Below are 24,989 nucleotides of genomic sequence, written 5' to 3' on the forward strand. Positions count from 1 at the left end.
ATCTGGGTATCATGAGAAATGAAACTCACAATATGGTAGATTACGACTTATTTGGAAAACCTGAGTTAATTAATTCGAAAATGAAATGAATCCAAGGTTTGTGAATAAATAAGACAAAGGGGAAAAAAAGCGGAAGAAACCGCCACCGAATGCATCGGCGTTGAGTGTCAAAAAAGCATAACTCCGACATATTACATAATCATCCGGCTGGCGGTTTGCACTGTCGCCTGTTCAAGGGTATCTCCTGCAAATCAACCATTTCTTTCTTTTCTAACCATCAAGCTTCTCATACTCGACCTCCCATTGCAAGGCGGGCTAACATCAAAACGGCTCACGGAAGTTAACCAAGAAGCATCAAAAAAGAAAAGCACCATGGCAGCTCTTCCTAGCGAGGTTCAGGCGGTTGCGAACGAGGGTACTGTCAAGCTTTTTGGCAAGTGGGAGGCTGAGGGGTGAGTGGTTCTTCTACTCAATAATGAGCTATCATGTGCATGGGAGACTTTTCGCAAGAGACGAGCAGAGCCAAGACGACCAAACGGATGATTGGGGCAGGACACAATAGCGTCAAGGAGCATTGAGGGCTCAACTATCAACGAAGAGAATGTGTATCAGCAAACTGACTTGTATACAGTGTCGAGGTTAAGGACATCTCTCTCCAGGACTACATCAATGTCAACCACGCTGTTTATGTTCGTGAGTGCCCCTTCGCCATAATTTGCGTTACATTTGGCTGATTGCTGTATTCAGCCCATACCGCTGGACGATATGCTAAGAAGCAGTTCGCTAAGGGCCGTATGCCCATAGTTGAGCGTCTTGTCAATGCGTGAGTTATGAACATAGCAAGAGAATATATGGTGGTAACTGACTGGATTCACTAAGTCTTATGATGAATGGCCGAAACAATGGTAAAAAGATCATGGCCGTCCGAATCGTCCAACACGCTTTTGAGATTATTCACCTTGTTACTGAGCAAAACCCAATCCAGGTTCTCGGTACGTCTCACGGAGTTACATGCAGGTATATAGGTTGATTGCGGATATCTAGTTGATGCCATCATCAACACTGGTCCCCGGGAAGACTCCACTCGAATTGGTTCCCAAGGTACCGTCCGTCGACAGGCCGTTGATGTCTCTCCTTTGAGGCGTGTCAACCAAGCTATCTCTCTCCTGACTATTGGCGTATGTTGTCATTTAACATTTACGCAACGTATTCTAACGTTGATTATATAGACTCGAGAGTCTGCCTTCCACAACTCCAAGTCCGTTTCTGAATGTCTTGCTGACGAGCTCGTCAACGCCGCCAAAGGCTCTTCCAACTCTTACGCCATCAAAAAGAAGGACGAGCTTGAGCGTGTCGCCAAGTCTAACCGATAATTTGTATTCGCTATGTATCTCGGTTATATTTGGCTATGCGTTGTGGTTTGATGAGTGTGACTTGGACGGCCGAGTAGTTTAGGACCTCGGGATGGAAGGTCATTCGACTTGCTTTTAGAGCATTTGCATTGCTGAATGAAACAGCAGTATCATTAAATTGAGGCTGGGACTAACTTTATTACTAACTGTTTGATTTTGGTCGACTTGGAACTTATCGCTTGCTCTGGCTAGCCAAATCATCGAATTGGGAAAACTATCTTGATTTTACATCATCATACAATAAATCGTGTAAAAGATAATTCCGCATTTGTAAACGCACAAAGTATTATTTGTATAGTTCTTGACTGAGCGTCGCACCGTCGCAAGAGGTTGACATGGCTAGTAACCACGGCAAACAGATATACGTGGCTGGGAGAAATCGTTACGGATAAAGATTACAGTGGTGGGTCGCCAGTAACAATGAGCGTATCGCGCCATAGCTTTGGATTGGACGTGACTTGGCTTGGATTCACCCCAACCTTTGCAAGACTAACCGCCTAGGATCATTAACCACCGGCATCAGCGTCAAAGCAATTGGCATACCGCCACTGACAACCTCAAGATCATCCTACCCAGTTTTCCGTCTGTCGATAAGCGCATCTCCATCTCATCCTACGTATCCAATCCCTGTGCCTCCATAACCAACCATACAGCTCCAGCCATCAAAGACTACTCCTCATCCATACGCTATTACAATTCCACTCTAATCATGACAACGTTATCAAGAAATCCCATTACCCTATTTCACTATTGGAATTCATAACACTAACAAATCGATTCCAGTATTCCGTTTGTCATGATTGATCGTTAATTTGCCTCCTTTGCCCAATAGTCAGTCAATAGGGACAAGTCTGATCCGTGCCTGGCGGCACCCATCCTGTTATTACTTTTGTTAGGTGGGAGGGTATTTTAATTGTATGCTGTTTTTCAAGTAAAAAAGCTGCAATGGGGTGTAATTAATCGTAATTATATTGTTAATGAACACCTACCGTGGAAGCCTTAATACCATGCTGTATGGTTATTGAAGCGATAGATCTGACGTGGCAATAAAGAGAACTTGGTAAATCTTTATGTTAAAAATAATGATAATAAAGCGCTTCACTTTGCTGTCGTGGCAATAATTAACATTCTCCCATAATGATACGGCGTAAGCAATGATAATAGAGACGTTTTATTCCAATTTGTCCTGTTGTCTTTATCATTCCACTTTGCAAAATCGACGTTTGCGTGCTGCCACAGCGATCTAGTGGCAAGTACCATCTTTTCCACATCGCCAGTCGTACGTGGTGTGGCCATTCCGGAAGGCAGATTGAACGGTTCAAATTGACCACTCTTACAGTCCAAAGGCTACCGATAGACCATGGCACCTGCACCACCTCAATCTCCTATCGATAATGATGAGCAAATCATGGCCGACGCCGCACAGAGTGCGAGGGTGGATGAAGAGTCTCCTGAAAAAATATCGCGGACGGCTCCCATTCAATCGGCCAAACTGCCAGACGCCATTCCGTTCAAGAGTCGATCGAGTATATCCAATACGGAGCGTTCCTCTACGACGCCTGTCGTCTCGCCAGCGTCCTCCTCGGCTGGACCGACGAGTCCAGGTTTCCCTGGCAGCTTTGTCTTTCCCATACGATCCGTCCTTCAAGGTATCCTTCCTCCAGATTCTACCCATCATTCTTCGGCGAGCGACCGTCGCTTTCCAGATGCAGGTTTGGTTGATGAGTCGGATGCGGGCATCCAAACGATCGCCGAAATGTTGCAACAGGACAAGCCACACCAAAAGGAAAAGGGAAAGTCGCAACCGGCCGTCGTCACCTTTGGCGGCAGAGACAAGGATCGGGACGGAGGCACATCCGTTGCTGGTATATCTACGCCTTCTGGATCACGGAGGGTGTCTGAAACGGACACAAAAAAGATTTCGCAAAACGTGGAAAGTGAGGTAGGGAGACCTGCGTTGGATAAACATGACAGTGCTGTGACGATCAAGGAATTTAAGTCGCACAAAAAGTTGTTGCCATCAAAAGAGCCATCAGATGGCAAACAATTGTCTTGTTTAAGCCAAGAATCGAAACAGAAGACTGGTAACACAAATAGTCGCAACCAGAGCATGTTTTCAGTAGTTGAGCCAATTCGTCAGTTACCTGTACTTTCTATTCCGCCCCCGCGAAACGAAGGCCCAGGGCCGGAACTCCAGCATCCGATTCCTCAAGCTGCGCGACCTTCCACCCGGGCTGCCGAGGATGAACGCGAGAGGATCAACAGCAGCCATGGTTCCAAGACCAGCCTTGAGATTGATGAATTGGGTGTTAGAACGCTCATCAGTGACGTTAGCGGTATTATACACTTGGGCGAGGCTGGCTCTCTCAGTTCTATCGGTGAGTCGGGTACCACGTTTGGAAGCAAACGTACCGGCACAGACTCAGCTTCAGCTTCTAGCATGTGGCCTCAGTCTGCTTTGGATGATATACAAGCCACAACAACTAGATTAGCCGCCCAGCAGCGTCAACAGCGCAGGTCTGGACAACAATCGAGCAGACAGGACAATGTGAGGAGTTTTATAGCGCAACAAGCGCAGACAATCACTTTGCAAGACCCAAATGCACCCACACCATCACCTCTGCCGGCATCAAGAAGACTGGAGGAAAGAACAAATGACAAGCCCGAGAAAGACGAATCCTCTGGATCGCCAGGTGAACAATCAGAGCAACTGCAGGGTCAAAGCGAAGAAGTATCTTCGCAAACTCCTCATTTTTCTCCACTTCCAGACGATTCGGGAAACCAACAAGCGCTTGATGACAAGGCATCTAGCCAACAACCTATTACCTCATCTGCAGAGGCTGCCTCGAGCAATGAGGAACCAGCCATTACTATGCGTTTTGAGCACGTCTCTACTGAAGATGGGCATCACATCGTCGTAGGAAGAGAAGGAAAGCTCAAGAGATGTGAGGATGAGCCCATTATCACTCCCGGGGCCATCCAGGGTTTTGGAGTGTTGATGGTGCTCGAGGAGGATTATGATACGGGAGAGTTACGAGTTCGCCAAGTCTCAGAGGTAGGTGATGAGCAGTCATGTGTGACTTGAAATATTGACGCCACTTTTAGAACTCTACCAAAATTCTTGGTCTTTCTCCAAAATATCTTTTCCAGCTTGATTGTTTTACTCGTCTTCTTTCAAATCATCAAGAAGCCATTTTGCGTGACACATTGGAGTATATTCCAGCTCCTGATCTAGGAAGAGAAAAGCAGAGTCTTGAAGATAATGGACCTTCAGTTTTTCTTCTTTCCGGATCTGGCGAGCCTGGCAGCGAGGATGATTCGACAGAGGCTGAAGGAGAACTAAGTTCCGTTGGTTCTAGTGCAGGGGGCGAAAAGAAAGAATGGACCTGCTGGGTTGCAGCGCATAGACCTGCACAGAAAAATTGGAACAAAGTCAATTCCAACGGCGAACCTATCGCGCCACCTGATCTCATCATTCTGGAATTTGAACTCGAACGAGATTTCTTCAACCCTCTTGTGCATGTACCAGAACCACCTTCGGAGCCTTCTTCTGTAGCCCAATCAGCTTCGCCAGATTCTGCGTCTAATTCTGCTACCAACACAGGTAGTACCTTCTTTAGCGATAGCACTCCTATGACTGCAGGAACTCTCGACAGCTTGACTAGCGTTGGCAATGCGCCGAGGACGGGTCAACCTAAATTGAGCAACATGACAAATGCCTTGTCCATCAACTCTGCCGAATTTGCCAACCCTCAGCAAGGACATTCATCTCACGGCAGTAGTGTCACTCCCAGGGCCCATGCTGGCGAACGAATGGGTCTTGAAGGAATTGAAATGGATATTCCTCTCGAGAAAATCCTTGAAAGTACGACGAACCACGCCAAACCACTCCGTGCCCTCGAGAGGATGCGACGAACTGGTAATACAGGCTTTTCTAATGAGTCTCGCGGTCAAGGTAAGAAGGCACGAGGCAATCGAATAAGACCTGAGAGAACTGAAAGCGGTAGAACAGACACAATGGATGTTTTTGCCGTACTTGGCCAAATAAATGACCAGCTTGGTGCTGCGCCCGACCTTGATACCTTTCTCAAAGTCACTGTTGGTCTTGTGCAGGATATTTGCCGATTTCATAGGTCTCTGATCTATCAATTTGATGAACAAATGAACGGCTTAGTTGTCGCTGAATTAGTAGAATGGGGCAAGACTACCGACCTATACAAAGATTTAAGATTCCCAGCTTCAGATATTCCACCTCAGGCGAGAGATCTCTACAAGATCAATAAGGTGCGCATGTTGTATGACAGGAGTCTGAGTACGGCAAGAATGGTGCTCAAATACAAGGAGGATTTGGATACACCCCTGGATATGACACATTGCTATTTGAGAGCGATGAGCCCTATCCATCTCAAGTGTATGACTGACATGATATTAAATTGTGCTGACCAGTTTATAGACCTTGCCAATATGGGTGTTCGTTCATCAATGTCTGTCTCAATTATGGCTTTTGGACAGCTCTGGGGACTGATTGCCTGTCATTCTTATGGCCAGTATGGCATGCGAGTGTCTTTCCCTGTGCGGCAAATGCTCCGTATTCTCTCCGATTCTATCTCTAAAAATATTGAGCGATTGAGTTATGCCCAAAGACTTCATACTAGAAAACTTGTAAGTTCTCTGACTTGTAGGTTTCCACCAGCTCTGACGTTTGTACAGATCTCGACCATCCCTACTCGCACTCATCCAACTGGATATATTATTTCGAATGCCGACGATTTGCTTCAAATTTTCAAGGCAGATGCAGGGATGCTAGTTATTGGTGATGGGTGTAAGCTTTTGGGACAGTGAGCGGATTTTTTTATGAATCATCAAACCATGGTTTACTGATGTCATGTTATAGCAACGAGCAAGGTCAAGCTATGTTGGCAATTGTTGAGTATCTTCGAATTATGAAATTTGAGTGAGACATGTTTTTTCTTCAATAGACATATTAATTCTCACACACATATACACAGTGATATCAAAGCTATAAACTCAATTCGACGTGACTTTCCTGATCTTATTCTTCCCCGTGCTCCAGACACAATTGCCGGTCTTCTTTACGTACCTCTTACGGCCAAAGCTGGTCAAGATTTTATTGTTTTCCTCCGTAAAGGTCAAGTGAGAGAGGTTCAGTGGGCGGGAAAGCCATACAAGGACAACGAGGCAGATGAAGAAGCAAGTTTAGAACCAAGAAAATCTTTCAAGGCTTGGTCGGAAACTGTCACTGGATTTAGTCGGCCTTGGTCTGATGACCAACTTGAGTCTGCTGGAGTACTAGCCCTAATCTATGGTAAATTCATTCAAGTTTGGCGAGAGAAACAAACTGCTACGGCTTCTAACCAACTCACGGCCATTCTACTTTCTAATACATCACATGCTGTGCGTACACCGCTGAGTCAGATTATCAACACCCTTGAGTTGGCTCTCTCGGGTAACATCGATAGTGATGTGCGCAAAATGCTGGAAAACAGTCATCAAGCTTCAAGAGCTCTCTTGTTCCATGTTCATGATTTGCTGGACTTGACGCGTATCGAGACTGGCAACGAGACCACATTCAATGATCCCTTCGATATTCGTCAGTGTATTGCCGATGCTGTGCGACTTTACGAAAATGAATTGGCTAGGAAGGGTATTGATTTTCGAGTCAATATTTCTGAAGATCTTCCTCAATATCTTATCGGTGACTCCAGAAAGATCAAGACCGTTGTTTCCAATGTTATTGCCAACTCAGTTAAATTCACTGAGGAAGGCTTTGTCGGGGTACATTGCGGTCTGCATTCAGAAGGCAGCTCAAGTCTTCCTGGCGCCCCCAAAACTTCCAAAGATAGCAACGCCGTTTCACTCGAGATTGAAATCAGTGATTCTGGATGTGGTATACCTAGTGACAAATTAGAGGAGATGTTTGTGACTCTTGAAGGAGCAGAAGAACCATTGCAGAAAAGCACAGGTTTAGGGCTAGGACTTGCAGTTGTAGCTCGCATTGTCGAACAGCTTAACGGTCAACTGCGAGCGGAATCAGAAGTGGGTGTAGGCACCAAATTTTTCTTTACATTACCTATGGCTGTCTATCGCCCTGGTCAATCTGTGTCTCAAACGAGATCCAGAGGCCGTTCAAGCCAACGGCTTCGTTCTCGAACTAGTAGCTCTGAGTCCAACTCCGTCGTTTCCCTTCACTCAAAGCTCTCTGGCGCACCCGAAATTGATTCCTTTGTGAATGATCTTAGTGGCGGTCATTCACCTGCTCCGGTCTCTGTTGATGACCCAAGACTGAAGGAAGCAGAAGAGAGAATGAACAAGCCGGGATCGTTTCAAGTGACTGACTCAAGCTACCCAGTGAGACCTACAAGGGTGGTGGAAGAAGAAGAAGAAGAAGAAGCAGAAAGTGCTGTCAACGACAAGACTGGTTCTACGGACTCCAGATCACAACAGAAACTTATTACTAGGAAGAAGAGCTTAATTGAACTTGATGTGGATGATGGTCCACCATCGACAAGATCGCCCACGAATTTATCGTCAAAGTCGCTCCCAAGACTGTCCTCCTCTTCTGCAGCCGAGCGTAATTCATCGCCCCCTTCGGCTACAAAAATACTGTCGAAACAACCTCCTTGCAATACCGTCGATGGCAGCAAGGAAGGTTCTACTGGAATGTCAAAGATGCGAGTAATGGTTGTTGAAGATGACATGATCAATTCTCAAATCCTGCAAAAAAGGCTTAAAATGGACAAACACGACGTAGTAGCTGCGACGAATGGCAGAGAGGCCTTACAATTTTTAGAGCATGACAGAAATATTGATGCCGTCTTGATGGACATTCAGTAAGTTATTTGTCTTCACCTTGTGCCCTAGAAACTAGTTGACTAAAGGACGATCAGAATGCCAATCATGGATGGACGTACAGCTGCTAGAGAAATTCGCAAGCTTGAAAACATAACCGAGAAACCATCTGATATTGACCCTTTCCGTATTGATGGGCGGATACCCATTTTTGCTGTGTCTGCTAGTTTGTATGAGAATGACAGAGCGGATCTAGCTCAAGATTTTGACGGGTGGCTATTGAAGCCTCTTGGTATGTTTTCAAGCTCAATCTCTGCACACAAATAGCTCACAATACTCAGACTTTTCGCGTGTACGCGACCTCTTGCGGGTATTGGTCCATCCATCCAAGCGCTCTGCAGAGGTCTACAAACAAGGTCACTGGGAGCGTGGAGGCTATTTCCGCGGTGAGCGGTGACAGCTGAAACAGAATGCCAGGCAGGTTGGCCCCAAAACCTAGATCTTCTTGCTATCGCTTTCTGCCTTGTTCTATCTCTGGACCTCGCTCAAAGAGTACGCTGAAGTTCTACATTTCGTACCATTCTTGTCCGGTTTTTGAGCCGACGTATTTTATTGTCAACAACTTGTACCGATAGTCAAGTGATAGGCATTGCTCTGCACTAATGGGGTTTTCTTTCTTGCATTTCATTTCATTTCTTCAGTAGCATTTATGCACCATGTATAAGCAAACTAAGCAACGCCAAAGGCATACATTACATGCTCCCCAGCCGTTCTCGACTCTCCAATATTACTTCACATCTACATACTATATCCATTCATTACTGTGACCAAGGAAATATGACAGTTGAAATGTTACATTCTCAGATCGTAGAAAAAACTATGCATCCTTTCACATTCGTTATCAAGTTCTTTCGGCCCTCTCCGCCTCCACATGATACATTGAATATCCTTATCAGCCATCCGTGCCTGACTAGCGGGGCTCCTTTAGCGAGATAAAAGCATGACGTGTATAAACCCTTTGCCATCTCTTTTCGTTAAAGTCGCGGGTTCAGTAACTTTTTTCTTTCTTTCTTCTTTTCTTGTTTCTCATAAATTATTTGTAACTAGACTACATATAGATTGCGGTCTGAGAATTTCTTGTTTCTTTTCACTTAGGGACTTCCAAGTGTCGTCCTACACATTCACAAGATGACGGCCGTTTATTTTGCTCTTTGCGTCTGGTTTACTTCTCTTGTTGGCAGGTTGTTGTCTTCCCAGCAGTGATACAGATGGATTAATGCGATAGCTATAGATCCGTCACCCCAGCCCAATTTACCGACCCTCTTCTCTAAGGATTCTTTCGCAATTCACTGCCGTTCATTGGTCAGGCTTGGTAACGCTCTGCTGGATCTGCAAGGCGTGTCGAAGCCGCTTCAATTGACAGTATCCTGTCAATTATGAAGGACAACGTGTCGACCGAGATTGTCCAGACGGGGAGCAAAACGTACAAAGTTGAGGAGGTGCCGATTGAAGATGCCTATGCCAATGTCTGTGGCATGACCAAGATTGAGGGCGCCAGAACAGAGAGGGAGGCTCTTTGCAGCGGAGCTGGTTTAAAGCTCACCCGTAGAAATCCGCCTTCTTCTCGTCTTCCTAAAGCTTGATGCTAGACATGTGTGCCCAGTGCATCGACCGGACGTGGGCAAGTACGACTTGGGAAATATATGCTGTGACAGAGTATGAGAGAATTGCATCGGCTTGCGAGGATTCTCTAAAGCCATAGGCTGACCTGTCTAGGCCAATTGGTCGCGAATCTACCTAGTCATTCGTACTCTAGCTCTCGCTATAAATCATTCTGTATCAGTAGTCGGCATCTCAACACTCGTCTTTTGGCCCTTCTTCAGCGGAACCCAGAAATTTCACAAGATTAATTTCGTCTTGTTGACGAGTGGTCAAGAAGACTTCTGGAGTGCTGCCCATTGGAAAGACAACAGTCTGCGCTATCTTGTAAAAGCTTGTAATGAATGCAAGTCATTTCCTAATCACGACTTGTAGATATACAACCAAACAATTTTTGGCCGGACATGAATTTCCATTTGTATAGAAAAGCGGACAGACCTGACGTAATCTGACACGGACATGGAACATCCTTCGGGGCCTGGTATCATAAATACATTTCTAAATCAAATCATGCTTTTTGTCTTACAGCAGATTTCTTTTTAATCTTGTTTTCTACTTTTCATCTACTATTTTTGTGATGGTCATGCAAGACCAGAACAGCACTATACGGGCACCGTCGCCGCGAAAACATGCGTCTCTGTTCCAGATCACTGACCCAGCAGAGGAAGGCGCTTCTACAGAAACGCCTACTCCGTCGACAGCACCAACACCGACGCCTACCACAGTTTTGTCGTCTCACCCTCACTTGGGTCACTACATCTTTTCCCTACTCAACAACGCTCACTTTCCCCCGCCTAGGTCGGCCTTGGGTCAGCATCCACTCAGCGTCTCCAGCTCAGGTGAATCGGATGGCGAAGAGAGCGACGAGGATCAAGACCAGGCCAACGTTAGTCAGAGCGGCTCGGAAGCCGCTTCCGCCACCAGTACTGCATCAAATGCGACCAAGGCTAGTCAAGACGAGGGAAGTGGGAAACGGTTGACGTTGGTGGAAAAGGAAGAGTTGGTAAGAAAGATTGTGGACCTTCTCGACAATGAACAAGAAGAAGAGGTCAAGGTAACTTTGAGGCCGTATATGGGTGAGCTGGGTAAGGTCAGTATTGCTCAAGTTGCATGACGTTTGTTTGGAGAATGTGCTGATCTTTTGCAGGACGAGGCACTCATGGACCAGGTATGCTTGGAATGTATGCATAAACGCAAAGGTTGGTTTCTTATTGTACACATTATCACCATTTACTGTTTTATCAAGGCGACGCCGAACACCTTCCTTACGTACCCCATCTCACACCAACTCGTGCGCGGGCTTCTCCTAGTTTGGGCTCTTTTCCTGGCCGTCCGTTTACTCCTACTCGCGTTCCTTCCTTCCGTTCTCGGACTCCTCTCTCTCGAACCCATTCCCCTGTACCTCCTATTCCCGCTCATAGTGCGACAGGTAGTGCAAAAGGGCATAGCCCTGTACCGAGTCCAATAGGGTCGCCCCGGTTATTGAATGCCAAAGCAATCACGTTTGCGCCTTCACCCAGATTGAATTCCGTTTCAAGCGGGATGAACCCCACCGTCCAAGGATTTATACCTAGCGATGCGTGGAAAGATGTTGAGCCTCCTCGCTCCAACTCGCCTTTTGGTGCGATTGGTGCCTCCATGTCCCGGACTGGTTCGAGCAATCTTGCTATGGCGACACCTCTCTTCAGTGACCAATCGAGTCCTTTTCACAGTCCTATCGGCACTCCATATAGGGCACCGATCAAGATGCCAGATGTCTTTACATCTTCGCCGGCAAAACATGAGAGAAAGGGAATATTTCCGGAAGGTAAAGAAGATGTGGACGAGTTTTCTTCCTTTGCTAAAGGTTTGCTACAATCAAATCACGAACGAGAAGTGAACCCGGAGGCCAAGGTCTTTTCATTCTTCCCACCATCTTCTTACGGTGAAGGTAACGGCACCTTGAATCCTAATGTAGGAGAATACATTCCCTCTACCTCATCGTCTGTTTTATCGTTTGATCCATCTTCTTTGACAGAGGCTGAAGCTGAGGAGGAAGGAGCTGGCATGACCCCACTCGATGTGTTGTGCTCCATCTTCACAAGTGTACCCAGAAGTGAGTTGGAAGACGCCCTGCATAGAAGCGGATACGATTTTGAGGCTGCTATGACTATGCTTGTTGCCCAATACACCCAATCCCGTTCAGAAACCTCACCTCCAGGCAGAGCCTCACCTCGACCGACTGTCGGTATGGGCAGAGGCGGAAGAGATGGATACTTTCCTACCACTACATCACGCACTCTGCGTAGCTCATCTCCTGGGCCTTTGGGATCGAGTGTGGGTAAAAGTCCTGGAGGCCATGCTGGTAAAATGTGCCGGTACTTTTTGGCAGGAGAGTGCCGAAGAAGCGATTGTAGATTTAGTCATGATCTTGACAGAGCAATGTGCCGATTCTGGCTGAGAGGTCATTGTGCCAAGGGGCCCAACTGCGAGTACGTCCATATATGTACAAACATTGATGCGCTTTCTCACCCGTTATTAGATTCTTGCACCAATTCCCAAATAATCTAGACGTCTCTGCTTTACAAAACGCAATGGCAAGAGTTGAGCTGTCTCAGGACGACTATACCAGAACTCACTCACCTGGTATATGGCAGCAGCAAAGAGAACAGGAAGAGTTCCCCGATCTTGCCAGTGCTGGCCGTGTAAACAGACCTAGGTTTGATCCTTCGAGGAACAGGTTTGCCAATGCCATCAAACGCGCTGCTCCTGCCCTTCCTCGAGACTTTCCTACGACAACTACATCAGTTCCATCAGACCACCAATCCGAGTCTCCTACATCAATAAGCTCTGCGCCCGCGGTTCCTCGATTAAGCAAGCGAATCAAGTTACGACCTCCTACTCTCTTGCCTACTCTCGTGACTGGATCGTCTGTTAATGAACAGTACCTTTCTTCCCGCTCAACGTCAATTCGACTTGGTCATGCCCGTAATGCATGTCTAGCTAGGGCTGCAGATGCCTTCAGGCGAGGAGACGGAGCTGCAGCCAAAAGATTTAGTAGAGAAGGCAAGGCTCTCAACATGCGCATGATAAATGAATCTACTGAAGCTGCGCATTCCCTCGTTCAAACACGTCAAGCCGCCGCTCAAGCTGCCGTGCTTGAACGACCGACAACTTGGTCAGACGATCCTCATGATCGATCAGAACGTGGCAAGGCATGCGCAGGTGGACTTGGCGTGGTTCTGGGTGTAGCAAGTGTCAAGAGGGTTGTAGGTGCCGAACATTTAGAGAGTGGAGAGAGGACGGAAGTGCTTTTGGATCTACACACGTTGCATGGAAATGAAGGTGTTGAGATTTGTGGACAGTTTTTGGCCGAGTTAGAAAGAGAAAGATTTAGAGGACTTGGTGAGTTTCATATTGTGTACTCGCGAGCAAGCTAACCTTTGGAATCTCAAGCATATGTGGTTATAGGGGAAGAAAAACATGTCGGTACCCAAGACCCACTCCGAGGGGCTTCAAAAACCAGACTGGGAACAAGTATCAAGAACGCTTTGGCACAATGGGGATATGCATGGAATGAAAATGGTGGGGTTGTCTGTGTCGATGTCTGTAGGAATATGTAAAACTTGATCTGGGGTAAGAAGGTGAGATTGGGTCGTATTGTGAGCTATCAGATCATTCAGAAGGGTATTCTGTCGACCACGCTATGTTAATTGCATCGCCTATTTTGTGCAGTGCCCTAGCAGAATATATAGAGGTGAATGAAAGAGAAGAAAAAGAGACAAAAGATGATAGATATTATAAGAAGAAAATGCAATTCTTTTGTACAAGTTGATGATAACCGCAAGACTGGACCACGGGAATAGTCGGAGCGGCGACCTCCGCCTGCTGCTTGCCTCACCGGAATTTTTGAAAACGCCGCTGTGCAAAGGTCCTATCATCTCGACTGTATTCGTCGCAACAAATCCTCTTTATCCACCACTCTTCTTTTAAAATAAAACAAAAAAGCAATGGTCCTCCTCAAGGTCCGCTCACTCACTACTTCAGCAAGGCGATATGCCACTGCGGCACCCCTTACTGTCACTTCTACTCGTTCGAATGCCAGTGCACCGCTGCTTGGGAACATTGAGGCATCCTGGAAAACCCTTCCGGCTGAGGAACAATACGAGATCTACCAACAATTGGAGCAAATTCAGAAGAAGGATTGGAAGCAGCTGACAGTAGATGAGAAGAAAGCTGGTAAGTGTCGCTAGAGGCATTTTGAGCTTTTACTGGAGAATTCTGAGACTGGAAGAAGATCAACATTGTCGGGCGTGAGCGGACACCGTTTCTGGTGAATTATTATTGGCTGAAGGTGTTGCATGGTGGAGCGTTGGCTACACTGTGCTTGACTGATGAGGAGATTGACAATGGACGTGAATGAGGCGAAGGTCATGTATGCTAGGAACTGTTGTTGGGAATGGTTGGTTGGGATAAAGAGCTGATTGTGGTATCTATTTCCACCCTCGACATCTCATTTAACGCTCTTTCTTTGCTTCTCGACCCATGAATGCGCTCTTCAATATGTCCCGGTTCTCATCAAACCACGACTGGGTCGCTCCACATTGTACGACATCCATTCGCCTACCCGGTCGTGTCTAAATCATGCGACGATGACAAACAGCTTATTTTGTTTCTTTTGGACCTCACGGGCCTCGAGCTCCTACTGTCGAGTCTGGTCATGGCCTCAAGGTATTGCTTGGTGTTTCTGGTGCGGTCATTGCTGGATTTGCTCTATTTAGCGTCGTCCGAACACAAGGTAGGCCATCTCTCTCTCAGCCAGGCAGGCCAGATCAACCTAGATGGACATATTTCTGGCTAGCCAAGACGTTGTGTTTCAACGAAAAAGACAAATGCCAACTCGGTGAACTTAGCTGCCCCTCCTCCAAAGACCATGACTGCCGAATACCAGGAACAAATGACCGAATATATGAAGTCTCAGAACATGAATCCAATTGCAAGTCTTGCCTTGGATGGCCGTGAATGCTTGCTAACAGGTCTTTAGACTGGTATATCCTCCGAGGGCTACAAGGGCAAGGGCATGGTCCAATCCAATTAAACTTTTCATTGCATTTAGGACAGTTCTGTGGTTTGGGAGTTGTCATATGAAGGGCGTAGTCTTGCTTTGTGGAGGACTTTTAGTCTCCCCTTCTACTGGTTTAATGTGATGGAATCCAAATCCACAACTTTGTTTGTGACCATTGTGACATGCTAATCCTGTTTTAAGCGAGCGACCAAGTGATAGGACGATGAGGTTTCCAGGGTGTGGGCAGTGTCATTGGAATTTGAAATGTCTGAGTCTTTGTGAAATGAGAACAAGGGTAAATGCGGAGGGAATCCAAGGCTCCCGTTCACATCAGCTTGGTATTACTTTTGACCGCAACAGCTCTGCTGTTGCGGTCGAATACCAGCTTTCTAGTATTCCCTTTGGAAGCTATCCACTGGAACTGCCATTGTTTTCATGGTATGCTTGCCAGAACCTCGTTGATGCAGTGCCCACAATAAACATTCTCTTGACTTATTAACAAGCATAACCAGCGACAACCCCTCTGAATGACCATGCCGCCAACTGAAAATAGTGCAAGAGATACATCCAGCAACCACTTGAATCCGCCTCAAGCCGCCTCCAATATCACCGCGCTTTTTTTCCGTCAAAGTCCGAAGTCGCGTCGCGTCTTTTCTGCGTGGACATGAATTTTCGTGTTTACATTTGTAACCCATCATAAATCCGGCCACCGGCACTTTGAAAACAATGAGGGAGAAGCATGGATCTCCCTCAACGGAGCCAGCAGGTGCATGCAAGGCCGACGAGCAGACGCTGCATTGCAGAGAATCATCGCCAGAATCCAAGACGTCGATGGCGTCGTCGACTGTGATGAGCCTCTGCCGCGGGCTTGGGAACGGCAGGCAGGCACAACGAGCCCTAGGCGACGTGATGTAACGGAGCTGGAACCAGCTATCAAAGAGGAACGTCAGGGCGGCACTTATCATGGCATGGTAGGGAGCGCTATGGCGCAAGTCGACGTGCAGGTCTCTTGCGGGACCTGATGGGCAGACAACTTGCTGCTCTCTGAAGATTTTGACGTTTCGCAGCCGTAGCTACTATTAATTATCCCAGACGACAAACAATGTGCACCATTCGCTAGGCACAAGGTGGCATCACAAAGGTCGATCTTTTAGGAATCCTAAAGTTCCCGGAGGGTTTGTCGCTAAGGTGGTCGCCATGCGGGCGAGCGATGTGAAATTGGTGGATGCACACAACCACGTTGTCCCGTTTGCGCATCTGATCGGATTGATAAGGAATGTTTGGTAGGTATCTTGAATGCAGAAAGACGGCTGGCGGCGTTAAAACATGGATATCAGAAACAGGACAGCAAGAAAAAAAGGGTGGATTGACGACTCTCTCGCTGGAGGCACGACCAGGGCAACGGCGTTGAGCAAGCTGACGTGAAAGGAGAATAGGGCATTAATAAATGGGTGATGCTTTTTCAATGGTTAGCTTTTGAATCCCAAGTCGGTTTGTTTATACATCACACTCATCGATTTTTCATCATTACTCTTCGCAAGGCCGGTTCGTGTCCGACCATGGGCGATCAAGACCACAGGCGGCGAAAGGGTCTCTCTCTGGGCTTCAATGACAGCTTGAGTCCATCAGGTCAGCCGAAAACTCTTTCTCCCATGGGACCTCATTCTCCGCAAAATTTGCCTGCCGTTGCTGCGGGAGGGTCTGGTCAAGCACCCCTATCACCCTTCTATTCACATATACCGCCAGCGTTGCCTCCTCCGTTGGGTGACTCCAGTCCCTATGATCCAAATTTACCTCCCCACCACTCGCCTTATTCTTCTCAGCATCCCTCATCTTTTGCTCCGCACCATTCCATGTACTCGGCTTTTCCTGGGCCACGCTTGGCGCCCCCGGGGTCGGTGGGCGTCCACGCTTTTGGGCATCAGAGTGATACAGGAGTCGTGTCGGGTGATTCGGATTATAACTCATTTTCCAGCCATAATGTACCGCACAATGCAGCTGCATCTGCGTCGTCTTCAAGAAGGAATACGAATCCCCCTTCACCGAGTGCTGAGTCTCTAGCGAGTGAGGCCATATCATCGACTCTGAGCAAGGGGAAATTCAAAGGTACATCTGGAATAAAGGCAAGAATTCCTAGAGAGGCGAAAATTGCCATTGCAGAACACATCATTGCCAAGGGGGTGGCGATGGCGAATGTAGAGGAACTTTCCAGAATTGCAAGTCATCGTATTGATGAAAATACGTTGGTAATTTTGAAGCTGACCTATATACCAAAGACTGGCCTGACAAGACAACAGATCAAATCTCAACTAGTTGATAATCGACAAAATATACGAAAGCAAATGGTAGAATTCGTGAGGAACCTCCAGTGATTGGCCACTTAGAGCGGTAATGACTGTATCAAGCATTTTGAAAGAAGTTCTATACAATAACTCTGGCAATATGGCAAGCTACTCAAAATTCTCATTACGTGAACTCCGCAATCTCAAAGTATATGCAAAACAGTATTTGCATAGTGAATGTTTCATGGTAAAGGGGTAAACACGATCTAGGGATTATGTCTTTCCACTGCATTGGTCTGCTTTATCATTTCATTTTGACAGCTGATGATGATAGCATCTGGTAATGTTTGATCACTATAATTGATGGGGCTGACAGGTTTACAGGACCACAACATCACTTGATTTCTCCTATACGATGGCATTGTCCACTTGTCTCCTCTCAAAGCAGACAACATGCACAAAACGAAAATTCTTACTAATTCGGCCGAGTTGATGTCTTTTGTGAATCTGTAAAGTCTTATGTATTTCTCTTCATAACGAAGTAGAAACTTAGCCATATGATGTTGAAGTGATCTTGACACATTGGTCAACGTTAATTCGAGCTGAAATTGGCCAGTCAGTCTTCGTGATTCAGCGAGGCAAAGAGAAACTTGCAGGCTATATCGAGATTCCTTGACGGGTTGTTCTTTTCCCGCATCCTTCTTTATCTCTCCTTCCTCCTGAAGTCTGGAAGCCTGATGGCACGAAAAGCTTGCAGGGGCTGGATGCAAGTATTGTGATACAAAGACAATGGGCGCTAAGGCGATACAGGAAGCAAGAAAGCATCACAAAAGGATCAAGGCTGGAAAGCATCATTGAACCAAACGTGTGGCAAGATTGCTTGGGCCAGGGTCTTGAACAAGACAAGGTTAGACTGACCTGAATATTGAATCGAGCCAAGGCAAGAACTACTTACGGCAGTACTGTAGACTTGCAGCAAAATTATGAGATTTATCGACATCAATCCAATGTTGTTTCGCACAGTCATCCTCCCATATCATTAATGTTGAGCCGCTATATCAACGTTGTCACGACTTGGAGTTTATTGTGATATTAATGCTCTACTACTATAGAGATACAGATGCCACTGCTGCGATTACACGCTACCCTTTCGTCAGCACATGGTAGGTTGATTGTTCATTTTAAAGTTATTTCCTCCCTTGGCTATGCTGTGCTTATATACGATCCTGATACCATTTAGCATTTTAGAACCTATCTTTGCTTCAAATGCCTGCCTTGATATTCCTAATTCTAGACGACCAACAACCCTGGGATGGAAGTTGCAGGTAAGCTTTTAATTGCAGTGTTAACTCCACTGTAGTTTTGAGACTTTAAGCAACAAATCAAGAAAAACAACGGTCAGTTGTTCATGCTTCGCCTTCCAGGATCATTCTCTTGATCCCTTGATCCCAATTCTCATCTCGCTCACTCTCTCATACTTTGGTGTCACTCTGCTCGTTCGTTTTGAGCACCTGTATACCGCATCTTGCGGTGGTTCACTTGTTGGACAAAATCATGATTTGGACCTTCACATCCTCCTCCATGGCAGGGAGAAGTGGCTAAGATGTGTTCATAACATACTCATTCGGACCTGTGTGAAGTTGATATGAAACCCCACCAAAAAGCCAAGCCATCTCCCCCTGCTTTGTTCTGGTATACCAGGCAATGCCGTACGGAGCAAGTTAGCGGAATAAGCATGGCTCAAGAGGAATAGATTTTCTTGAGCAAAGCTTTAGAAGTGTACTCTGATGCCGGGTCATATCCCACTCGGCACAAGACGTCCACAACAGAGAGCATGGTCTCTTGGAGTCTCGTCAACCGGCCTCAACTCGCTCCAACCCGGCATTATCTCCATCTCTGACTGCTGTTTTGCTTTTCATCATTTTAATGGTCGATTATGATGTTCAAGGTGAAGAATTAGGCATTTGTTGTGAGCATGGATAACGGGTGATTATTCATTTCTGAGACTCTAACAGTTTTCATCCGGATAGCTGTTAGGAAGATGGTTAGCCTTGAGCTTGGTCAAGGAGTCCTTGGGACAAGTTGACTTATCTGGGAGTATATATTTAGAATAGACTCAGACAGCTATCAAGATTCATTCTCTAGGGATCTATGGGTGATGACCCCTTATCTTTGACGTTTCTGCGGCAGTCATCCAACTATACCATGGACAAGCCATACACAAAATTCTGTGCTCCCCTAGCCTTTCCCTGCCTATAATACTGACAATAGCGCTCAATACGATCACAATCACTCAAATTTGGTTTGGTAAAGCTCAAATGAGCATTGAACAAACCATCAAATCTTCTTTGATTTGTCTCGCGCATCATTCTTTAACCTTACAGACCCAGACCCACCCCTATCATAGTCGACTAGGTCGGTCTCAGGACTAATGCCAAGATGTTCTCAACCTTTATTGTGCAAGGTAGAGTGGGTGCTAAAAACCCTATTTTTGGTTTGATGACATACTTAAATCTCGTCGAATAGGTTACCATTAAAGCCTTCAGTAGAGGGTTATGGCTTTCATTAACACTCTGACAAAAGAAACAACGATCGCCCAGCTAATCGACGAAGAGTATGATAGTGGAGTATCTGTCAAATGAATACAATGTGCATTGACTCACGACATGATGAGAATCCTCTGCGAAACGTTTAAAATTGAAGGGTGCCGCCACGAAATTTTGAGCCTCCATATGGAGAATAATTGTTCACGTCTGTTCGTGAGCCTGCTTCACCTCTATAGATGTTTCTTGTTCATGGTGTTTTTTACCATGTCAATCACACAACGTAGGATGCAGTGCTTCATCAAGACAAACGGACAAGCATAATGCATTACAATCTAATTGTTTTCAGTAGAACAACAGAAACAGCTCATCAAACAAATCTTTAACCATCACTCGAGCTCAAAAAGCAATCGTATAAACAAACATTGAAGAAATAATGTCCTCTCCCTTTACTCCTAATCATTTTCCCCATCCCCTGCAAACATTCTAGCCAAACCTCCTTCACCATCTTCTTTCTGGCTTTCAAATACTTCAAACCTCGTCTTCTCACCTTTCTTTAGCTGTTCAGATCGTACATCAGAAGATGCAGTGGAAGCAAGGCCGGCAGACCAGCCTTTTTGACGGGCAAATGCTGCTGGAGAACGATCGAGTAGAATCTCGAGATCTTGATCCCTTTTGTGATTTGTAGGTAAGCGTAAGAAAACAAGTGCTAGAAGGGAGACATACGAGATAATCTGGTCATCTTTAGATACAACATTAATCTCCTCTCCCTCGAGGTCCAATAAAGCCTTTGCCATCTCCGTCACGCTCTCTTTTCCTTCACCTTTCTTTCCACCCTTGCCACTTCTACCAAGTAAGACCCTTCCATTCTCGTCCACGACACGTCCAAATTTGCCCTGAGAGATTACAAGAGCTTCAAGCTTACGCTTGTTCCCCGCTTTTGCAAGAATTTTAGATTCTATGGTATGAGCGCTAACAAGTCGGAAAACAAGGACAGGCTTGGTTTGGCCTATTCGATGGGCTCGATCCTGGGCTTGAAGGTCCATTTGCGGGTCTTTCATGGATAGGATCAGCTTCGCTAAGCGGCCGTAGGGATATAAGAGAGAACTCACTCCAGTCCTGATCAAAGAATATCACAGTGTCTGCGCTAACAAGATTGATACCCAAACCGCCAGCACGGGTTGATAACAAGAACAACTTGCACGCATCAGGATCGTCTTTACCTGCATTGAATTCGTCCATTTGTTCTCGTCGAAAATCCTGAGAAGTGGAGCCGTCGATACGGTTAACCTTCCACCCTTTGTAAATAGTTGCCCAGTCCTCCTACATTGAATATCAATACAACCACCTGCTTTCATTAACAGCGTAAAGTATAGATACTCACAACAACATCCAGCATTGTTGTAAACTGGCTGAAGAGCAGAACTCTATGCCCTCTTTGAAATAAAGCATCAAGCAACCTGTTCAGCAGCAACATTTTGCCACTTGCATTCACCAAATTCTCGTCTACCACAAGCTCGCCAGTGGCAGGATCACTGGGCCAATCAAATAGGAATGGGTGCGAAGAAATTTTCCGAAGTTGCATAACAAGGTTTTGAAGACGCATGTTATTGACATGTTTGGCTTATCACCATGTTAGTTACAGTTTACCCAACTGAATTGCTTAAGAACTCACTAGCTTGTTTCAAAGCCCATTCTTTGCCAATCTCAGCAGCACTCTTTTCTGCCTGCACATCCATTCTATTTTCAGGCTTAATTCGGCCACTTTCCAAATCGTCAATGTACTTGTTGTCATTCTCTTCAATCGCGTAATTAACTTTCCCCCTCTTTTTATTCCTCTGTCCTCTGCCCTTTTCAATAATGACAGGTTCTGTATCTGGAAGGGAAACAGAAGTGGATAAAGGCGTTCCATCAATAGGAGTGCAGGTACCAGAAGAGTTAGAGACTTTTTCGATGAGATATTCTCTGATCTGTCCAGCGACAATAGCCTGATAGATGTCTTTCTGGGTTTGAGTAAGAGGGGCGTAGAGTAAGTACTCCTTCTTTGGAGGTAGCTCCTTTTCCACATCAACCTTCAGCCGTCTTAATAGAAATGGCTTGAGGATTGCGTGTAGGCTAGTAACAACACTGGATTTGTCGAGCAAACCAGAGACTGTGTCAGACTCTGAATTTGAAGAGAGGTCAAACCATTGTTGAAAAGAATCAAGATCATCAAAAATGTCTGGCAATATGAAGTTGAGAAGAGACCAAAGTTCAGCTAAGTTATTCTACATAAAGTGAGCACAATTTCCATAGTTTCTTCATGAGCCTTACATGAAGAGGAGTACCAGTCAAAATCATTCTATTGGCACTGTTGTAAGATTTAAGCTCCCTAATAAGCCTAAAGGAACGTCTGTTAGCCTTGTTTTGTCGTAGCAAGACATATACGTACTTGCAATCCAGATTCTTGAGACGGTGTCCTTCATCAACGACTATAAATTTCCACCTCAATCCACTTAACCATTGTCTGTCTTTCATACAAATCTCGTACGTCGTAACAACGATTGGGAAAGACATCGGGTCATCTTTGGAAGAGCGGCCTCTTGATCCTTTAGCTGCACCAACAGAGCCAACATTGCTCTTTGAAGGTGGAACAAGACAGGTAGCTCGGAGCTCAGCTCGATGATCCGGGGTTCCATGGTACATCAAAACCTATTAGGACATCAGTATTTATTGACTCTTCCCATAGTAGAGGAAATTACAGGAATAGAAGGACAGAACTTTTCAAATTCCATAACCCAATTGTTCAAAACACTCAGTGGACAAACAATGAGAAAAGGTCCCCACGTCCCCTTTTCTCTCAAGTGGGCAAGGAAAGAGATTGTCTGCAGAGTCTTGCCAAGTCCCATCTCATCAGCAAGGATACCATTGAGGCCGTTCTCATAGAGAGAAATCATCCATTGAACACCAGCAAGTTGATAATCTCTCAGCTTAGCGCCTGTCACAAGCTCTGGTTGTTTAAAAGAGTATTGTACATCTTCATCATCCCCTTCTTGTTCTTCGCCTTCAGGCTTGGCTGAGGTCGGCTCTATTAGATCTGGTGCTTCATCTACGTCCATCTAGTAACATCACAGTTAGATCAAGTCAAACCAAATTTGAACGATTCACCTTGTCGTCATTTGCCTTGAGTTTCTTTTCCTCTGTGCCATCGACAGACTGGCGCTTCCTTTTCCCTCTTCCTACCTCTTCTCCTTTGGGCTCTTCTTTGACATCTTTCTTGTCAACCTTCCTTTTTGACTCTCTCTTGCCAACTTCCTTCGTTTCGGCCTCTTTTTTTGCTTTGTTTTGTTTTCGGACTTCTGCTCGAGCTTCTGCCTTGCGCTTCTCAATCTGTTGACGAGCCATACGGTCGCCAATTATTTTGGCATAAATAGTGGACTTGTCTAACAAGAAAGAGAGACGGGCAGCTCTAGCTGTGACCTGTTGTTGAGGGTCCACGTCCGATGGAATTGTATGATATGGAGAGTAGTTGTAGGTCATAATTGTTGTAGGAATGTACACAGAGTATAGTTTGAGATGGAAAAAGAGTGTCAAGATTGGAAGGATGGACAAACAAAAGGACAAAGGAGCAAAATCAGTCAGCGTTTGTTGAATCAATTTACGAACCAAACAAATGCGTCCACACGGATAGAGTGTGCTAGTGTGTATACGGTTGTGACAGACTGTCCTTATTCGCTCAATCCACTTACCTCGGGGTCTTCCTTTGCCTCTTCTTTCAACTCTTGTATCATCTTATCGGAGTCAGCTTGGATATCGTCCCTGTCCACTGCTTTGATATGGCTGTCTTCTCTAGCTGTAGGAGAGCCGAGTATTGGAGATGAAGCGGCCGTTGAGTTCACCAGCGAAGGAGTGGTAGTGGACATCTCTCAACTTCTATTCAAAAATCTAGTGTAAGAGAAGAAAACGGAAAAAGAAATATATATTTATACAAAAAGAACAAATTATTACAATTACGATCGATCGTTGTAAAAGAACATGTAGAAGTGTCAGATCGGGACACTTACAGGTGCCTAAATCAACTTCGGAATTTTTCGCGCCTAAATGCGAGCGGCGGGTGCACCCAAGTCGCCACATGTACTCTTTCGAAATTCCCGTAAAATGCCGAAATGGCCTGAAAGTAAGAGGCGTAAGGAATTGTGGGTAAACCGACAAATTCGTCAAAAGAGTTGGTTTCTTTCTTTAACCTTCAAAGATACTCGTCAGCAAAAAATGTCCGCCAAGTGTGAGTGATTTGATCTACCAATGTGGGCACTGGGCAAGCAAGAAGGTTCAGCAATCGGCGACATGAGCGACAACTATTCTACAGACAATGACTGGGAGATCATTTGAGAGTATTGAAGACGAATTGGATATTGAACAAAATGATGGCTTTACTTTGCACCTGTCGCTTGAGGGAAGGAAATAATAGAGAACATCTTCCTGGTTCTTTGCCAAGCTCGACTTTACCAAATATTGCAATTCGAAACGCTTCAAGCTTGAGGCTTGTGGAATCGCTAAGCCTGCCCACGCCCACATCATTATGATGTGCTCAACGCAACTAACGAGAACTTTTCATTGTAGCTGCTGCTGCCGGCACCAAATTCCGCATGTCCCTCGGTCTTCCCGTCGGTGCGGTTATGAACTGCGCTGACAACTCTGGCGCAAAGAGTAGGTCCCTTTATATCAAGTGGTTCTGTGGCGGCGTATCAGAGCTAATTCAGAGTAAAGATCTCTATGTCATCTCCGTTGTTGGCTTTGGTGCCCGTCTTAACCGACTTCCTGCTGCTGCTGCCGGTGACATGGTCATGGCTTCCGTCAAGAAGGGGAAGCCTGAGCTCAGAAAGAAGGGTATGTTCCCAAATTCAGGATCAACGCAGCATAATTTCTAACAGCTATTACTAGTCATGCCTGCTGTTATCTGCCGACAGCGAAAGCCTTGGAGGAGAAGGGATGGCATCTTCCTTTACTTTGAAGACAACGCAGGAGTCATTGTCAACGCCAAGGGTGAGATGAAGGGTAGTGCTATCAACGGGCCGTAAGTCCAATTTAGTTTTGTCTAGTGTCTCCATCCTAGAAATCATACTTATCGTCAACTTAGTGTGGCTAAGGAGTGTGCCGACCTTTGGCCCCGTATTGCTGCCAACGCTGGTACTGTCGTCTAACTGTAGAAACCATCACTTTGGGGCCATGCATTGGGTCGATTGACAATCAATCTGGAAAT

At 45.8% G+C, this 24,989-nt stretch overlaps 9 protein-coding genes across 9 annotated transcripts; 8 read left to right on the plus strand and 1 right to left on the minus strand.

Annotated features, from left to right (window-relative positions):
• Positions 1-372: 372 nt before the first annotated feature.
• On the plus strand, positions 373-1,373 carry L203_105350 (40S ribosomal protein S5; the record flags this gene model as incomplete). Its single annotated transcript, XM_066214718.1, has 6 exons — positions 373-452; positions 632-693; positions 748-823; positions 880-992; positions 1,045-1,178; positions 1,230-1,373. The coding sequence occupies 6 exons, from the start codon at positions 373-375 to the stop codon at positions 1,371-1,373; spliced, it is 609 nt and encodes a 202-aa protein (XP_066070815.1).
• Positions 1,374-2,772: 1,399 nt separating this feature from the next.
• On the plus strand, positions 2,773-8,679 carry L203_105351 (uncharacterized protein; the record flags this gene model as incomplete). The annotated part of the gene is made up of 8 exons (XM_066214719.1): positions 2,773-4,467; positions 4,518-5,823; positions 5,866-6,074; positions 6,123-6,250; positions 6,307-6,366; positions 6,422-8,263; positions 8,321-8,514; positions 8,564-8,679. The coding sequence occupies 8 exons, from the start codon at positions 2,773-2,775 to the stop codon at positions 8,677-8,679; spliced, it is 5,550 nt and encodes a 1,849-aa protein (XP_066070816.1).
• Positions 8,680-9,658: 979 nt separating this feature from the next.
• On the plus strand, positions 9,659-9,865 carry L203_105352 (uncharacterized protein; the record flags this gene model as incomplete). The annotated part of the gene is made up of 1 exon (XM_066214720.1): positions 9,659-9,865. One exon carries the CDS (start codon positions 9,659-9,661, stop codon positions 9,863-9,865), a length of 207 nt encoding a protein of 68 aa, XP_066070817.1.
• A 593-nt stretch (positions 9,866-10,458) lies between these two features.
• On the plus strand, positions 10,459-13,483 carry L203_105353 (uncharacterized protein; the record flags this gene model as incomplete). Its single annotated transcript, XM_066214721.1, has 5 exons — positions 10,459-10,971; positions 11,029-11,080; positions 11,128-12,352; positions 12,403-13,265; positions 13,317-13,483. 5 exons carry the CDS (start codon positions 10,459-10,461, stop codon positions 13,481-13,483), a joined length of 2,820 nt encoding a protein of 939 aa, XP_066070818.1.
• Positions 13,484-13,870: 387 nt separating this feature from the next.
• Positions 13,871-14,958, plus strand: L203_105354 (uncharacterized protein; the record flags this gene model as incomplete). Its single annotated transcript, XM_066214722.1, has 4 exons — positions 13,871-14,099; positions 14,524-14,658; positions 14,774-14,856; positions 14,905-14,958. 4 exons carry the CDS (start codon positions 13,871-13,873, stop codon positions 14,956-14,958), a joined length of 501 nt encoding a protein of 166 aa, XP_066070819.1.
• Positions 14,959-15,695: 737 nt separating this feature from the next.
• L203_105355 (uncharacterized protein) lies at positions 15,696-15,947 on the plus strand (the record flags this gene model as incomplete). The annotated part of the gene is made up of 1 exon (XM_066214723.1): positions 15,696-15,947. One exon carries the CDS (start codon positions 15,696-15,698, stop codon positions 15,945-15,947), a length of 252 nt encoding a protein of 83 aa, XP_066070820.1.
• A 537-nt stretch (positions 15,948-16,484) lies between these two features.
• L203_105356 (uncharacterized protein) lies at positions 16,485-17,357 on the plus strand (the record flags this gene model as incomplete). Its single annotated transcript, XM_066214724.1, has 3 exons — positions 16,485-17,141; positions 17,202-17,279; positions 17,331-17,357. 3 exons carry the CDS (start codon positions 16,485-16,487, stop codon positions 17,355-17,357), a joined length of 762 nt encoding a protein of 253 aa, XP_066070821.1.
• A 2,848-nt stretch (positions 17,358-20,205) lies between these two features.
• L203_105357 (uncharacterized protein) lies at positions 20,206-23,652 on the minus strand (the record flags this gene model as incomplete). Its single annotated transcript, XM_066214725.1, has 10 exons — positions 20,206-20,422; positions 20,477-20,804; positions 20,863-21,073; positions 21,135-21,373; positions 21,426-22,017; positions 22,064-22,130; positions 22,182-22,441; positions 22,492-22,848; positions 22,898-23,209; positions 23,479-23,652. The coding sequence occupies 10 exons, from the start codon at positions 23,650-23,652 to the stop codon at positions 20,206-20,208; spliced, it is 2,757 nt and encodes a 918-aa protein (XP_066070822.1).
• Positions 23,653-23,998: 346 nt separating this feature from the next.
• On the plus strand, positions 23,999-24,930 carry L203_105358 (60S ribosomal protein L23; the record flags this gene model as incomplete). Its single annotated transcript, XM_066214726.1, has 5 exons — positions 23,999-24,011; positions 24,350-24,436; positions 24,497-24,616; positions 24,671-24,803; positions 24,867-24,930. The coding sequence occupies 5 exons, from the start codon at positions 23,999-24,001 to the stop codon at positions 24,928-24,930; spliced, it is 417 nt and encodes a 138-aa protein (XP_066070823.1).
• Positions 24,931-24,989: the final 59 nt, after the last annotated feature.

The sequence above is a fragment of the Cryptococcus depauperatus genome, chromosome 7 (genome assembly GCF_001720195.1).
Source record: "Cryptococcus depauperatus CBS 7841 chromosome 7, complete sequence".
In the NCBI taxonomy this organism is placed as follows: domain Eukaryota; kingdom Fungi; phylum Basidiomycota; class Tremellomycetes; order Tremellales; family Cryptococcaceae; genus Cryptococcus; species Cryptococcus depauperatus.